The sequence below is a fragment of the Vespa velutina genome, chromosome 13 (assembly GCF_912470025.1).
Source record: "Vespa velutina chromosome 13, iVesVel2.1, whole genome shotgun sequence".
Taxonomy (NCBI): domain Eukaryota; kingdom Metazoa; phylum Arthropoda; class Insecta; order Hymenoptera; family Vespidae; genus Vespa; species Vespa velutina.
The window spans coordinates 62,457-79,523 of NC_062200.1; the positions used below are offsets into that span (position 1 = coordinate 62,457).

A 17,067-nucleotide genomic window follows, 5' to 3' on the forward strand; every position below is an offset into this window, starting at 1 on the left:
TAAATAATAAACAAAGAGAGAGAAAAAAGAACATAAGGGGGTGCGATCGGTGAAGAAGAGAGAGAGAGAGAGAGAGAGAGAGAGAGAGAGAGAGGGAGAGAGAGAAAGAAAGAAAACTTACCCCTGGCAGTCTTGAATTTGGTGACACCCGGGTTGCTAAATCCCATAGCGTTGTGAGCCTTTACTTCGACGCTGTAAAAATTGTCAGAGTGAAGATCCTTTAGCCAATATTTCGTTCTTCCGGCACCCTTAACGTCCAACGTTTTGCAGGTATCCTCCTCGGTTTGCCAGCCACCGTCGGTTACTCGTTTGATCTGACAATATCTAATAAGATACATGTCTATTGGTTCACCGTTGTCCGGTGGAACGGTCCAGAAAAGTTCATACTGATTGCTGAACGCCGAGACGTCGTACTCGCTCGATCCTTTCGTTATGATCTTTGGTTCTTTGGGAAAGGTCCTTCCGGGTGTGGTTTCGCGATAAAACGTACCCCAATTGCCCTGACCGACCTTATTTATCGCAGCAAATCGATAATCGTAAGAGGTTTGAGGTTTCAAGCCTTCGATGACGTAAACGGAATCTAATAGAAGTAAGAAAAGTTTCGTTAAAAAAAAGAAAAAAAGAAAAAAAAGGAAAAAAGAAAAAAGAAAAAAGAAAAAAGAAAAAAAAAAAAACGAAAAAGAAAGAAAAGATCTTCGTTATAAGAGCGTTTTGGCGTAGGGGAATAAAAACTAAAGGAAACTCACCTATCGACCAGGTCCTATTCCTAGCCTCGGCCCAAGTCTGAATCTCCTCTTTGTACTGTACGACGACACTTTTAACGGGCAAATCTGGATGAGTAGGCGGCGGTACGAGATCGAATCGGATGGTAGTGGCCGTGATCTCGGCCATCTTGGCTTGCAAGAGTTCGTTCGGCCTCGTGGCTTGTCTCAATTCGATAATAATCTCTCGCGTGCCGTGCGAATTCGCCGCGATACATTTGTAATCCGTGTAATATCTGCTGTCTAATGGTACGATCATGAGCACCGAGTTCGGGCCCTTGCCGTACTGTTTGATCTCCGGCACGTTCTCGATCTTTTTATTTCCGGACATCATCCACGTGATCGTGGCGTTCGGTATGCTTTCGGCGATGCAGGTCAAATTGACGGGTCTCCTGTCCCAAGACCAGACGGTGTTGTTCTGCATGAAAGCGAACGACGGGGGAAATTCGACGGTTACGTGACCATTTTTATGAGCCACCCCACCGGCGTTCTCGGCCACGCACTCGTAAAGACCATCGTACGATCTAAGAACGTCGCGAATGTTAAGAGTGCCAACCGTCTCGCCGGTAACCTCGTCCGGTTGATTAACCAAAACTATTCTGCTGTCGTCCGCCTGTGTTCCGATGACGTAAGCTTTCTCGGCGGTGTGCTTCCTGAAGGTCACCCTGGGTGGTGGCCTACCAAACGCTTTGCACCTGACATCAACCTCGTTACCCTGTATCACCGTCACATTAGGGAACTCCATGATTTTTGGCTTTACGATCACGTTTACGACTATGTTGCTGGTGGCCGAACCTGCCGCGTTCGTCGCGGTGCACTGATACTCTCCGGCGTCTTCGCGATTTACAGTGATAATGGCCAGGTCACCGGTATCCGGATTAACGGTAAAACGATCGGCGTTCGAAAGATTTTGCTTCGTAAGGGATTTCACCCAGGTATACTTTGGCGGTGGCTTGCCTTTCCCTTTGCACTCGATGTTCGCGTTTTCTCCTTCGATTATGTCGACCGGAGTGGAACGTTCCTCGATGGTTGGACGTACGTGGACCTGACATAACACGTATTAAAATCTTAATAAGACATCCTCTAACAACGTTCTCTATAAACGTTCTTCCTAAAAGAGTTCGTAATGTATGGCTGCGAACGAATAAATATCTACAAAGGGGATAAATAAACGATTATCGTCGATATTTACCTCAACGCGTATTGGCCGTTCCCGGAGTTCACCGGTAGTCGGCACGGAGGCGCGACACGTGTAAATACCGTCGTCGGACTCTTGAACATTTTTTATCTTTAGCGCATGGGTGTCGATGATGTAATGATCGTTCGTCTTTACCAGCTCCCCGTTGTAAAGCCAATCGACGGAGGGTGAGGGCCTGGCGCGGACTTTGCAAAGGATCGAGAAATCCTCACCGAGGATCGGATATTGATTTTTCGGTGCGTCGTCCCAGGTAATCGCAACTGTGACATAGACACGTCGTCCATTTTCAATCTCTCCTAACTGCGATCAAAGTGTTAGCAAACTGTGCTAATTGACGTTTCTCGTTGACGTTTCTCGTGGGCGATTAAAGGAAAGAAGAAGAAGAAGAAGAAGAAGAAGAAGAAGAAGAAGAAGAAGAAGAAGAAGGAGAAGAAGAAACAAACAAAAACAAAAGAAAGAAAAGAAAAAGGAAAGGTTTGCGCGAAAGAATTAGATGTCATTCGTTATAGATTCTCTATCGAGATATCGGTTAGAGAATCTTCTTCGGCGGATTAAAATACCCATTGATATTCTATCCTCATTGCGACTAAGCTTCGAAAAACTCACCAATGGTATCGATCGTGACCGATTTATTTAGAGGCACCGAGTTCGCGTACGTTCCCTTGCAGGTATATCTCCCTGCCTGTTCCTCTTGAAGCGAGTTGAAGAAGAGAGAGAGACTGTTGTCCTGATGCAATTCCGTATACATGGCCGGCTTCGAATGGCCCGGCGACGTACTGCGAAAAAGAATTGTCCTCAAGAGTCAGTCGTTACGAAGAAGGTGACGCTCGTCGAATAAAATCATCGAGGCAAACGATTATAACTAGATTATAACTCGAGTTACAATTGGATTATCATCGCGCACAATGAGAAAGAGAGCAAGGAAGCAAGTAAACTACGAAGAAACGTAGTTAACGTGACTTTGCACGATATTCGCATGGGATATTGCATGACGTGTGTATGTGTGTAACGATGCTGCGATAGGATAATAAACAGGCATAATTGGAAATGTACTTATAGGCGCGCGGGTAGGTGTGATGACACGCGCTCGATTAATTGACGTTTTTAAGATACCGATCATAGCCTTTTTAACTGTATACTACACTGTTTGTATTTTATAAATTTAATGACAGCCGCGCTATGGCGCCCACTTGCGTGCTATATCGCTAGGCCACGATTACGAATTAACTAACGATCGAAGAAACGAAATTGTCACGAAAATTTGTTCGAATAATGACGAGAGAAAAGTACAAGTTAAGTAAACGTTGTTAAGCGCAGTTGTACGCATGAACTACGTTACGTTATCGTCGACGTTGAAATTTCCAAAGGCACAAGTGTGTTTCGAATATTTACAAGTTTGTAATCATCGAGCAAACGATAACTTTTATCGTTGGTGGGTATTCGTACGGAAGCTCGGAGACGTTTGTTTAAAAAGATGTAATTAACGAGACACGACGCGTTTCGATAGCGAATCCGAATCGATGCCGGGGATGTTCGATGATTGTACGTAGGACCGACGCATATGTATTCTCTTTTTCTTACTAAATGTGTATGCGCTTGATAACATAATGAGAGAAAAAAAACAAAAGAAAAATCTGATACGCTATGATTACATGTAAAAATCTTGTTTAAATATGTGTATACTCGCCTTTCGATCGGCAATACGACGAATCTGTGTGTGTGTGCGATAGAAATGAAGAGAAATTCGTTAACATTAGTGCTCTCGTTGGTTGTCGGTTCGCTGCCTTTCATTTTTTTCTTTTTTCTTTTTAATACTGCATAGTATTAAACAACAACAAGCAACAATATATATACATACATATATATATATATATATATATATATATATATATATATACACACACATATATACAAAAATATCATACATAAAGAGGGAGAAACGGTACGCAAGATCGCAAGTGGTTATATCCACTTTATTCTCGGTCAAATTGAATTTAACTCCGTACAGTGCGGATACGTACTGCGGTACCTCGATTATCCAAATTCGATTACGCTTCTCTTTCGTTCGAATTCACTCATTGTCGGATATTCGCGGCCGAGTTCCCATTACCATGGAAATAGCGAAACATAATGCTGTAATATACGTGTGCCGAATAGAAGGAAGAATAATTGGGGATAATCGAGTTTCGTCCGTGTTGGAAAGAAAGAGAGAGAGAGAGAGAGAGAGAGAGAGAGAGAGAGAGAGAGAGAGAGAGAGAGAGAGATCTAACGAGCGAATAAAACGCTTTTCAACTTTTATCCGAGAAAAGATTAATACATAGAGAATAATTATCTCTATGTATTTCGTATGCACGTACGTATAATATATACTGGATCGATCGTTGGACAATTCCGCACACGGACGTGGAGAACAAGCATCCTTAATTAATGCAAACTCGCGTATTACCGGCGACTCTAAAACGCGTATACTCGATTGGAATTTTTCGACTGGACGATAAAAAAAAAAAAGAAACTATACTTTAATCGCTACTCACTTGAGAGACTCTATAACGCGATTCTGCGGATCGAGCCATTGCATGTTGGTGATCAGCTCGAAGTTATCGACGTTCGGCTTGCACATAAAAATGTTGCTAGATCCGATAGGCTTTGTTTGCGTTTCGCCGCTCGGCAAAATCTCCAGAGAAGCCGCATTCGCGTACGCTGAAAAAAAATTAACAATTTCATTATTACAATTCACATTTGATTTCATCATTTCATAATCCAAGAGGTGGGGAGTGGGGAGAATCCAAGAGGTGTGGAGAGAGAGAGAGAGAGAGAGAGAGAGAGAGAGAGAGAGAGAAGACACGGTATATTAAGTTTAATTAGATGCAACACCAGAGGGTTCCTTCTTACCTAATCGAGCCGTGGCAAGTGACGGCTGTTGCTGTTGCGGAAGCGGCGCTAGCACGTAAACGCAGAGTACGGAGATGCAGATCGACATCTCGGTACTCATGCTCGTGACGCGATGCCTGCCATAACCATTAGATCTCTCTCTCTCTCTCTCTCTCTCTCTCTCTCATCATCCGGAGGTAGGTAGGTCGGTAAACGCGCGAAGCGAACTACGTTACGCGGAATGTGCGCTGGCATGCGTGCGTGCGTGACGGGCCTGAAACGCCTCCTCTCCCTTCACCGCTCACTTGATAATACATCCAAGACAACAGGAAGCGAGAATTAAGCTAATTAATTGCGACGAGCGAAAGTGTGCGGAATTGCCCTAACTAGGAAACGCGAGGGACCTCGCCTTTTTCCTAACCTATCGCTATTGCTTCCGACGACGAGTTTCTTTTACCGAGTCCGTCTCTTAGATCGGAGATCCTTGTCAAGTGATCCTCATGTTAATTATGTAATCATCGATTCCCGTGCGATCAATCCTTTTCCCTTTCGATTGATCCTTCGACAAATTTACATTGAAAATAATATATATGTCGCTTTTTACGCGCTTCCAAAAGCTTACGAATCGTTAAACCAAATTGAAATTATTTCGAGTACTTGAAAAGTTAGATTTCTTTTACGATCTCCTCGTGATATAATCCACGTGCGAGCGAAACGCGTTTGACGCGTAAAATGACTTCCACGGTGACTGACGTAATCGCCAATTGTGAGATAATTAAAACGGTTTGACCGCGTCAAACGCGGTGAGGACGACGACGACGACGACGACGGTAAAAATGTAAAAATGTAAAACAATGTAAAAACGTCCTTCTAGCTTTTCACAATCTTACAACAACCGTGTGATATTCTCCTCCTCGATTTCGAGACCGTATTTGTAATGACCGAGGGAATTATCACGCACTCCAAGAGAGAGAACAAGAAACGACGAACAATGAAGATTTCTTCTTCGAACTAAAACAACAACGCAGCAAATACGACTACACCGTTTAGGATCGCTCGATATCGATTGCAAATATTTTCTACTAAACGATATAACGCCGACGAAATGTTCCTTGTATTTTTATTTAAATTATCAAGCTTTTCATCGATTTATATATGCGAGTTTTCACATGACGAGATCGAAACGAATTAATTCGTATAGGCGGAAATTACCTTACCTAGAACATACCGCTACACTCCTCGGTAATGCGATATAATATAGGATAACGTGTTTTGCGCGATAATCAGCGGAAGAAAGACGGTGGGTAGTAACGTAATGAATCGAAATCAATGCCGATGATTTCCAAGAATTTTCCAAGCCACGTAGTACTTATATACTTACATACTTATGTGGACCGGTAAGCACACGGAGTAATTACGTGCCTTTACTTTTTCCGCTCGGTATAATTGATCGCACACATGGACGGACGCGTTATAGATCGATCCTCTCGTTCATGAAATATGTTCAAGAAAGTTCCTTAATCGGTTTGCGAAGGTTATATAATACGCGTACAAGGGAAAATAATATTCTCGTTCGATCGACAAATTTCTCCTTGCTTTTTGATCTGCGTCTGGATTTGCGATCGAGTCGAAATCGTTTCGAAATTACGTTCGACGAGAGTAAGAGAGATGATTACGATTTCTGCCAGAGGTTTGATTTTGAATTTCACGAGCTCCGTTGTTCTCTCATCGAAATACGAGTGGTCTTTAGTAATCGAAAGAAAATGAAACGAGCAACCCCTCGTACAGATTCGTATCCTAAATACAAAGGAGGAATAAGGTATAGTAAAAGCAAGTTCTTCGTTCTTCTCCCCTTTCCATCGCGATAACTCTACCATCTTTCTCTCTCCTTTCTCTCTCCTTTCTCTCCCGATAAGCCTCGCAAATTCGTCATCTCCTGCTGCTGCTGCTGCTTTACACCAAGAAAGAGAGATAGAGAGAAAAGTATCAGGGGTCGAGTCTCCTATGACAGGGAGGAGAAATTAATGATTTTCTTATATATGTATATGAGAGAGAGAGAGAGAGAGAGAGAGAGAGAGTTTAATGTGTTTCGGAGAGCGAAATAATGGGGATGGTTGGGAGAGCATTCTCAAAGTCATTTCGTTCGGCACGAAATAACTGATAACTTGAAAGTTAAAAAACGACTGCCCTAAATATAACTGCGCTAAATATAAATGTGAAATAGATAAGAATGTACCGTGTTCGATTAATAAAACTACCGGCAATAAAGCGACATGGAGTACACGCATGCACGTACATATGCAAGTCTCATCGTCGACGCAGACCGAGCAACTCGAAAACGTTTGATCTATATCGTTTCTCTGTCGTTCCTCCTAGAGAACAAATCTACGATGTTATCCGAAGAAAGAAGAGAACGATAAGAGAATCTCTTAGCGAAAACGTTAAATCATCTCCCTCGACGATGTGTAACTACATATCGTATCTATCAGCGTGACATTTTTCGAGCTGGGTACGCTGTTCCAACCCATTATAAAAATATCGTCGTATATATAATAATAAACGCCCTCGATAAAAAAGCGAATCCTCTCTCCGCCTCTCTTTCGAGGGCAAATTCTATAATCGCTTAACAAATTTGGACGAGTCACTGGGCACAACAGAACGTTTTCCAAGCCTGCAAAAGCACTCCCTTCTATACATACACGAACTATTGTACGTTATTACGTTGGCCCTTTCGTGAAATTCGCGAAATCATCGTTTTCGTCGTATGCATTCGTAGGATAATCGTTAGGGCGTGCGAGAGAGAGAGAGAGAGAGACAAGTTTCTCCTCCGGAAATTTTCGCGAAGAAATCCCATAATTGGCCGGAGGGTTGCCTTCGGACTGCGAGAGATAGAAGGAACGAGATAGTTGAGAGAGAGAGAGAGAGAGAGAGGCGGAAGGGAGGAATAACTATAGTCAAGATGTTAGAAATAGAAGAAGATAGCTAGAGGGCGAGATCTACCCTCGTAGGACATCTTATTTACGTTAGTTAGGGTTTGTTGGCACAACCACCCTAGGGGCCATTCGACGACGAAAGCACCCCTCCCCCGAGCCCGGGCCATTTTAGCTACTCCACGCGTACATATATATTCCTCTTTCTCAGCCCCTGACTGCTTTAGGAAAAGCCAAGGGGGTATCGAAAAGACCGGTGTAAGTGCTTGTATATACGCGCACGTGTAGATACGCATGTATACCGGAGAGAGTACATTGCCTTCAAAGTGTCATCGGTGGGCGTTTCTGTACGTGTATCGGAAGGTGGTTCCTTTGGTTACAAACGCATTCCCCCGTTGGCCGGTATATGCAAGGCGCATCGCGGGAGGTATCCACCACTACGTGGGGGGGCTCGGGTAAACTCGCCGACATGTTGTCACTCGAGCTGGAAGAATTCGATCTAGGAGGGTTCGAGAAACAGAACGAGCCTCCTCTGTTCGTGGATACGTTTTCCTGTCAGGGTAGCGTTTTCTCTGACGCGAAGAGACGAAAATAGAGGGGGCCAAGAGGATTTGATCAAATTCCACGATATCGAATTGGCTGTATAAGAACGAGGTCTGGCTTCCTGAATTTTCAAACTACGACCATACCTGCCAAACTTGAAAGATATGAAAAGAATCGGCCCGATCGTCCTTCTTTCTTTCCCTCATTCCGCGAGAACTCTTTCTTAAGAATGCTCTTAATCAGAGCTTTTATCAGAGCTATGTACATACGTAACGAAGATACGATCGATGCTCATCTTATATCAGGGTAAATATACATAATGCGTTCTAAAAAATAAAGACAATTGCTTTCCCAGAGATAATAAGTCTAACCGAGACAATTCGATATATACTCCATGGGTAGTTTCTCAAAGTTTCTCGATTAGGAAATCCTAATTCCCGTTCTAATCCTCTAGATAAATTCTACCGATTAAGGAAGCTCGATACAATCGATCGAGCTAGGATAATTCAGAACGAAACGATCCGAACATTTCTCATCGGCGATCGTTTAATGTCTCGTCTCTCTCTCTCTCTCTCTCTCTCTCTCTCTCTCTATCTCTGTTCCAACGAAACACTTAATTTTAAACATCGACAAATGTATGAAATTGTTTTACATCGAAAAGAAGAATAGGAAAGTATATAAAAAAACTTTCTACTTATACGACTTATCCTCGAGATCATTGAATGGCGCGAAAGATGTAAGAAATTCGATTGCAAAAATGGTCGGGAAAAATATGCGAAAAGAGATGAGAAGCGTAGATATATCGATCGTTTTCGATGACCGGTTCTTCCGTACAAAGTTCCGGTCATGCGATACAAACTTTTAGCCGCATCTGCGAAGAGGACGCACACATCCGGTCGAACATGATCCAACGTGTGGAAGTAAGGTGAGCGTAACGATAAAATTCGCTCGCCGGAAACGGATTGGAAATTATTATCAGCTAGATAGAAATTTGTTTTATTTTTTTTACATAGACATTTTGCAATGGAAAAAAAGTTACAAATCGAAAAAAAAAGGAATACAGGATCGGTCTTTCTATTTTGCACGTTTCTCTTTGCAAGATTTACCTCATAAACCTTTTATCTCCGATAAAAGTTCCAAGGATCGAGCCAACGTGCGACAATAGAGTAAAGCTCGAGCAAAGCTCGCGTGTGCGTTAAAGGTGACGCGTAAAGGTATAGGATTAACCCTTTTCTCGTAAAATTACGAGAGCGGAGCTACTCGTTTACTAACAACCGGCTTCTTCAAAGCGATCTCGTTAAACGCAAGCCTTTTCTCTCTCTCTCTCTCTCTCTCTCTCTCTCTCTCTCTCTCTCTCTCTCTCTCTCTCTCTCTCTCTCTACCGAGAGAAAGACAGGACACACTCGTTACACCGCTTGCACGTGTTTATCGCGTTACGCGAGTGCACAGACGAGCTGGAACTCGAGCGGTCACACGCTTGGATTCGTGCACGTGAACGACGAGTGCGTCTCTTTCTTTCTCTGTTCTTTCCAACTAGACCGAGCCAAACGTATACGCGTACGCACGCGCATCGTGTTAAATCCATATATGTTTACGCTAGGTATATCTATTATCGAGTCAACGCGCTTATATCGACTATTTTAATTAACTACTCGAATAAGAAATTTCGCGAAAGGACAGTTTTCCATTTACTTTTGCAGAAAAAAAAAAAATTACTCTTAGGATTAAGATTAAGTTCCTCGATAAGTGAACGCGCATCTGCGCGACACCGCGGTGTATATAGATATATAAGTATAGTGTATAGTCAGTGTGTGCGAGAGAGAGAGAGAGAGAGAGAGAGAGAAAGAGAGAAAACGCATATACCCGGGCAACACAGGATCTAGAGATACCCAGCAATTTCGGTAAAAGGGTTCTGCTATATAACGGAGCAGCCTGTCGCTGCTCGTACACCTGATGACGCTACTACCGTTACCATCGCGGTAGTGGTACCTCAACTAAAAGCTATTTTCCCCTAATTCATGGGCTTGTCTCCTATGGAAACGGCTTCCACGTGAATGGTACACGCAACGTTCCGCTTTCCATCGATTTTCGCGACGTTCCGGGGTATTCCTCTCATCTCTCGTCTCTCTCACCCTCTCCCTTCGAGTGTACGAGTCGTAATTCACTACCTCCTTCTGCCCACTTTCCGTTCTTCCAAGAGAGCTCGCGAAGAAGAGGAGCTTCTGCAAGCCCTCTTCTCTCTCTCTCTCTCTCTCTCTCTCTCTCTCTCTCTCTCTCTCTCTCTCATCCCTCCCCCGACTTTCTTTCCTTCATTCGGTGCCGACACGTTTCTCTGACACTTGAAATTTAGGTGATTCCTTTCCCCAACTTTTTTTCTCTTCGGCCCCGATAGCTGGTAGAAGCTAAGTTGATAAGTTCAGTTACGTTTGGGAGAACTTTACATTTTTCATTTCTTCCCCTTAATTCTATAGAAAACGACGTTGGGAAGAAAGTGAATTAGGAAGGTGCACTTGAAACATCGAAATTAGAGATAAAGGAAATGTAAATGGATATCAGAGGAAATGGCGTTTGATTAGTTTTCGAGTTCGTGCATGTTCGGGCTAAAAAAAGGAACTAAAATCTTCATGTTGACTAGTTTATCTCGATGGTCCGATTCTACTCGCGAGTAGAATTCAGTAATTTTCCGAAACTAAAACGAGAAACGGCAAGCTGATTCCAAGGAGTGACTGAGGCGCAAAGGTCGGACCGAACTTTCGAGAAACATTAAACGTATCCTCGAAGGGGTGCTCGCCGGTCCGGGAAATTCGGCTTCAACGAGACAAACCTTCTTTGCTCCTTGGTTCGAGAAAGAAAGACGCAACCCAGACGCAAAGATGGAAAGAACAAAGACAGATGGATGGATAGACATGGATAGATAGTTAAAGAGAAAGACAGAGAGAGAGAGAGAGAGCATGAAATCAGACTTAACGCAAAAGGGACTGCACAATTTTCTCTGGACGTGTAAATGAAATTTACATGTTCCGTCTAAGAGAAAAAAGACAGTGCGAGCGCTATTGGGATTTTATTTCGCTCCGAAAGAGCGAAAATAAAAATCGTCTTCCATTATTTTCTCACTATAATAATAAATTGGTATCTCTTTTTTTTCTGGCACACGAAATATTTTCTTGTTTTCGAATATACTCTTCTGTTATACGAGTATTAAAATTTCAGCTAGATTTTAATCACGTTATATCCTCTTTTTCATCTCTATCTACATCTCTTTCTCATCGTTCAACTGCAACGCGAAGTAGGCAACGCTAAAGCTAAAGCTAAATTAAAAGAAAAGTGCAATTTCTTTATCGTCATTTCAAAGTCGCGTCAAAAAGAAAGAAAATCTTTATAAGTGTCGAATATCTAATAAATACGAAAGGTGACTATCAGAAAATGGTAAAGATCCGATTACACTGAACTCGAAGGAATGGAGAAACGTAATGTCTCAATAACGAGATGTTAAAAAAGAAGAGATAATAAGAGAATATCAAGGGAAAAAGAGAGAGAGAGAGAGAGAGAATCTAAAAATGGGATCACGGCAAATACGTGTAATAAAACGAATACGTATCTAACGCATACACATATCTATCTATGTGCATACGTTGCTCTTACATCCGAGTGGTATAAATCTTGAATTCGATTTATTGCCTCTACTAAATTACGTTATAAATTCTTTCTCTGTGAATGTTTCGAATTCTTTCTCTCGATATTTCGAAATCTTATCGGATTTCCCAATATTCTCGTGGCGAGAAGGAATTTCAAATTAAATTTAATACATGAAAGAGCGAACGTCGAGATCGCGTTAGAGTACTTGAAAAGGTATATTTAACTTTTGTTTTTTTCTTTTTTTCTTTTTTCCTTTTCCGATAGATTGAGTGTTTTGTTAAGACTTCTCTTTAAACGATCTCGTTAGGGCCAATTAAAAACGATTTCTAGAGTTAGCGAGAAAGACAAGGAGGATGAGTGGTTCTCCGGAAGAAAAAGCATGGCTCGAGACAAGAGAGAGAAAGAAGGAGGAAGGACCGTTTCTACTTCTCCAAGAGGGACAAAATTAAATTTCCTTCGAGAACTCACAGCGGTAAGGGAAGAGATAGAGTTAGTCGAGGGTTGGACGAGCTAAGAGAAAAGAAGAGAAGATGAGAGAGAGAGAGAGAGAGAGAGAGAGAGGGATCGTCGGTTAAGATGGGCCACGAGACTTAAATAATTCACTCGTGAGACTCTTCGCGAGGCCTCCAACAACTTTCTCTTCTCGAGCTTCTCCACCCTTCATCATGGGAGAGCACCGCACAGCTGCCATTTCGCATTCCGCCAGTTTTTCGTGCCATCCGCCCACAAAGGGCGAGAGAGAGAGAGAGAGAGAGAGAGAGAGAGAGAGAGAGAGAGAAGCCGAGGGAAAACCGAGAGAAAACTGGAAGGTTCTTTTAGATAAGAAATCCAAACGTTCTCTCCCTCTCTCTCTCTCTCTCTTCTCTACTTTTATCACGTTTTAGCAAGGACAAAACGAGTCGGAAAAAAAAAAGAAAAAAGAATTTTTTCCATCCGTTTCCATCGTTCGCACGTGTCGAGAAAAAAATCTGCGTCACCGTTTCGAAATTGCATGAGGACATGGTGATTAATGATAATTCGAAAAAATATACGAGTATAATATTCCGTTGATTTCGTGTTTCAAATAAAAAAGATCATTATTTGCGACACAAATATTCTAAATACAACGTACGTTTCCAACGTACAAAATTGCGTTAAAATATGGAGAGACGATATTTTTAAATAAAAATCTTCCAATTCTCCATATTGATTATATAATCCGGAAAATCGCTACTGCACACGGATTATTAATAGAAATGAAAAAGAAAAAAAAAAAATGGCGCGATGCATGGTGCGTATACAAGCCACGTACGTACCGAGCGCGCACAACACTTCTCTCTCTTTTTTTCTCTCATCTTTATGGAAAAATGCAATTATACATATTTTATCTCCGATCGTGGAACGGATACATGAATATTTATAAACACGAAATATCTATTATACGAGAAAGAGAAGAGAAACATGGAAATATTTATTTTCTCGCGCTAGCTAAGTATCGAATGAATGTTGTTTTACTACGGCAGTAATGAAAAAATGAAGGAAAAGAAGAAAAAAAGTATTCGTCAAAGTTTCACGTCGAAATGAAGAAAGTTTTTGCAAAGGAGAGAGCTAAAGATTCGTGGGTGTCCAATTAAGTCCCTCTGATAATAATAAATCCGGAGAGGCGGCAAAGGCACAACGCTGATGTTTAACTCCATTAACTTATTTTACGATAAGTTTTCTCAACGATAGGAAGGATAAAGAATTCGAAAGATGGAAGAAATTAACGATGAGTTATTTATTTCTCAGCCGGTACATGAGCAAAGTTTTCATCAACGCGAAAATAGCTTAAGAAGGCATATGGAGGAAACGAAGTAAATTGAGCGTCCCAGCAAACTCGATTTCCTCTCTCTCTCTCTCTCTCTCTCTCTCTCTCTGCGCGTAATCCGAAGCTTCCGCTTTTAAGGGGTGCCTCGTCGTGCACCCTTTAGCTGTCCGAGAGTTAGAGAGAGGAGCCGCCGTTCCGGCGGGATGTTGCAGAGATTAAAAGCGCCACCCATGTCGAAAACGAGAATAATTCTCGCGCATGGTGTGACCACGAAGGCGCGAAGACTACTGATATTAATAAATTCATTCTCGAGAGGTCCACTGGCTTAAAAGGTGGTGCTCTTTTAATTCGTTCGTTGTTCTCGTGACGCGTAAAAAGAAAACAAAAAAAGGACAAAGCGAAAGGACCGAATGAAAAATCGTAGCGAACGTTAGTTCGTTTGGAAAGATTAGCACCGCTCGAACCATCTTCGACATCTCCTTCGATATCTCCTACAGAACATGGGATCTTTAATGGGATATTTTAGGCGGGATCTCTCCTCGATGGTTGAACTTGGTTCGGCCGAGCGGAAGGTCAATCTCGACGCTTCGAAATTTCGGACCAGCCAGCAGCAACAAAAGCGGCACACACAGCGGCACAGGACGTAGGACGACGAAATTAACTGTCAATCTCAATTTCTCCTTCTCCTCTTTGGGTTTACCCTCCTTCACTTCACACACACGCGCGCGCGCGCGCATACACACGTACACGCACACGCACACGCACACACATGTCAGACACTCATATGTCAGAGGGAAACAGGCGGTATGAGCTTAGGAGCCCACCCCCGAGAAACGTCAATTATAAAGCAATGTGACTGCCAGAAACGTCAAGATCCCCTCCCCTCCATTCTTCACCCTCGCTGTTATATTTAATGAAAAGAAGGCTAATCCACGATCGGTCATAATACGCGGACGGAAGAACGACGACAAGTACGACAACTACGACAATGGGTTGGGTGAATTCTCTCTCTTCTTTCGACGAGAGTTTCGCGCTCGTACGTACGCGCGATCGAGCCCTCTTTCCTTCTTCCGGGCTACTGACCCCGTTTATGTTCCTCTTTGCTCCTATGTGTATAGATATATACAATACTATGTATTATACACAATATGGCATATGCCAAGCGTTATCCATCGCGTCGATTTACAACGAAGTGCTACGACCATTCGGCTATCTGTTGCTTCGCGTATAAAACACCCAAGTCTTTGTCGATCGTATCACGCGACTCGGCTAACAAATGCTTTTCTGGACATACATACGTATGTACAAGACTCTCTCTCTCTCTCTCTCTCTCTCTCTCTCTCTGTCTCTCTCTCTCTCTCCCTCCCTCTCTCCCTCTCTCTCTCCGCATCGCATCGCATAAAAAAAAAGAACAAAGAGTCCCGTAGTTTTTATTTCCCGTCGAATTTTGTTCAGCGATGCGTTATTATATTGCTTTTCGGTGGTCAGCACGACGCCCCACCGCCATCGAGTCACGTATGTTTGTCAGACAGACAGGCGCGGGCAGGCGAACGGTCGTTTTGTTTTATTTTCAAATAGAAAGGGTTTGTCATTTTTTACGAGCGTCACTCGTGGTGACGGTGGTGGGTAGGTGTATATTATCTTTTACAGTACATTATCGCTATGTCGACGATAAAGCGATAAATTATTGACTTTTGCATTTGTTGGGGTAATAAAAAAGGCAACGAAATAATTTAACGTTGGACAGTAGCCTGAAATTCGATTCGTCCGTTATCGAAACTTATAGGAAAAGTCATAAAAGGGCAACGACGTTCCACGTAGACGATCAAATACAGAAAGTGGAACAGCGATACTTTACTAGACTCGGCTCGACCGATCGTAATTTTCTCTTAGGTCATAATTCTTAAGTCGTAAGAGTTCACTCTAGGATCAAGGTTTAAGGGTAGCTATTTCTCTCTCTCTCTCTCTCTCTCTCTCTCTCTCTCTATCTCTGCCTTAATGGCTCTACGGTGCAACGATCTCATGCCGCAGGCACGCCCACGAGATCATCCGTGAACAAGAGTCGTATATATATATAAAGGTACTTATCAGCTTCCTCGAGCTCGAAGAGAGCAACGCGCAAGGCCGACGACGACGCAACGTAAGCGGTAACGGCAATAGCAGCGGCAATGCAAATGGCACACCATTGTTATTAACTCGATACATCCTTTAAAGTCTCAACCCTCATTGTTCGCCTACGAACTTTGATTGCTCTTTCGTTTAGCGACGTCCGCCTCTTGGCTTCTTTGCGATAATTTATGCTCCCTGCAAAAATGACCATCTCAAGAAAGATAAAGACTCGTCGAAAAATATACGCCTAAGTACGTATCTATGTAGTTTTCCTTTTCTCTCGAGCGTGGAAACGCAAGTAGAAAAATCCCTAGGTCGAAATTTCTATGAAAACGAAGCAAGCGAACGTTAACGAGTAACGTACCGTTGCTAAAGCACTTACTCGAGAGAGCTCGGAATGTTCTCACGAGAAATATACGTATGTACATACATACAGACGGACAACACGAGAGAGGGAGAGAGAGAGAGAGAGAGAGAGAGAAGTGGAATGTTCGACTTCTCGCGGGTGCAATTTATAGGGAGCGCATAGGGACCCTATAGCGGAGTGTTACGGGTTTACGTGTTCGTATCGTGCCAATCTACTCTGGACACGGAAAAAGAACGTAATAGATATATACGTATATACCCATAGGATCTCAACGAAATATCCCATAGACGCTACGTATTAGATATAGCGAGAGGAAAGAAGAATACAGTACATACGTACCGTACGTTGGTCGATCGATCAAACTCACGTGGAAAGTGACTAAATTTCCTTTTCGTGGCCAACGATAACACAACGGGACTCGTGATAAATTGCGTAGATCTTTCGATAACATCGTAAGAAAATCATAGTCAAAGTCGATCCAAAAATGCACCCTCCGAGATTCAATAGATCCCCGCGATCTATATAAATATATAGCGCATATGTGTCATAGATCCTATACGACAATAATTCCGAGAGAGAGAGAGAGAGAGAGAGAGAGAGAGAGAGAGAGAGAGAGAGAGAGAATAAAGATTAATATGGAAATCGTGACGAATCGTCGATGGGCTACTTCTCTCTCCCTCTCTCTCTCTCTCTCTCTCTCTCTCTCTCTCTCTCTCTCTCTCTCTCTCTCTGTGGCTCATGGCGAGGGTGCCAAAACGATTTTTATTCCGAGATAATAGACGATCTGAGAATTGGACAGGAAATTGGCGTCTCCCTCTGGTCGGCATATTTACATATTAACGAGAGCAGATATGGAACATATTTTG

General features: G+C 42.7%; 1 protein-coding gene across 6 annotated transcripts in view; it reads right to left on the minus strand.

Moving 5' to 3' along the window:
* The window catches only part of LOC124953802 (fasciclin-2), a 67,893-nt gene that overhangs the window by 13,919 nt on the left and 36,907 nt on the right, over nucleotides 1–17,067 (minus strand). For 2 of the 6 annotated variants that reach the window (XM_047505732.1, XM_047505731.1), the window contains exons 2-7: nucleotides 4,494–4,659; nucleotides 3,647–3,670; nucleotides 2,566–2,735; nucleotides 1,954–2,219; nucleotides 747–1,806; nucleotides 122–580 (exon numbers count right to left, since the gene is read on the minus strand). In XM_047505732.1, the coding sequence (XP_047361688.1) occupies nucleotides 122–580; nucleotides 747–1,806; nucleotides 1,954–2,219; nucleotides 2,566–2,735; nucleotides 3,647–3,670; nucleotides 4,494–4,659 (2,145 nt within the window). Of the gene's footprint in view, nucleotides 1–121; nucleotides 581–746; nucleotides 1,807–1,953; nucleotides 2,220–2,565; nucleotides 2,736–3,646; nucleotides 3,671–4,493; nucleotides 4,660–4,851; nucleotides 5,206–17,067 lie in introns of those variants that run through there. The other 4 variants (XM_047505728.1, XM_047505733.1, XM_047505734.1 and 1 more) reach the window with 4 other exon arrangements.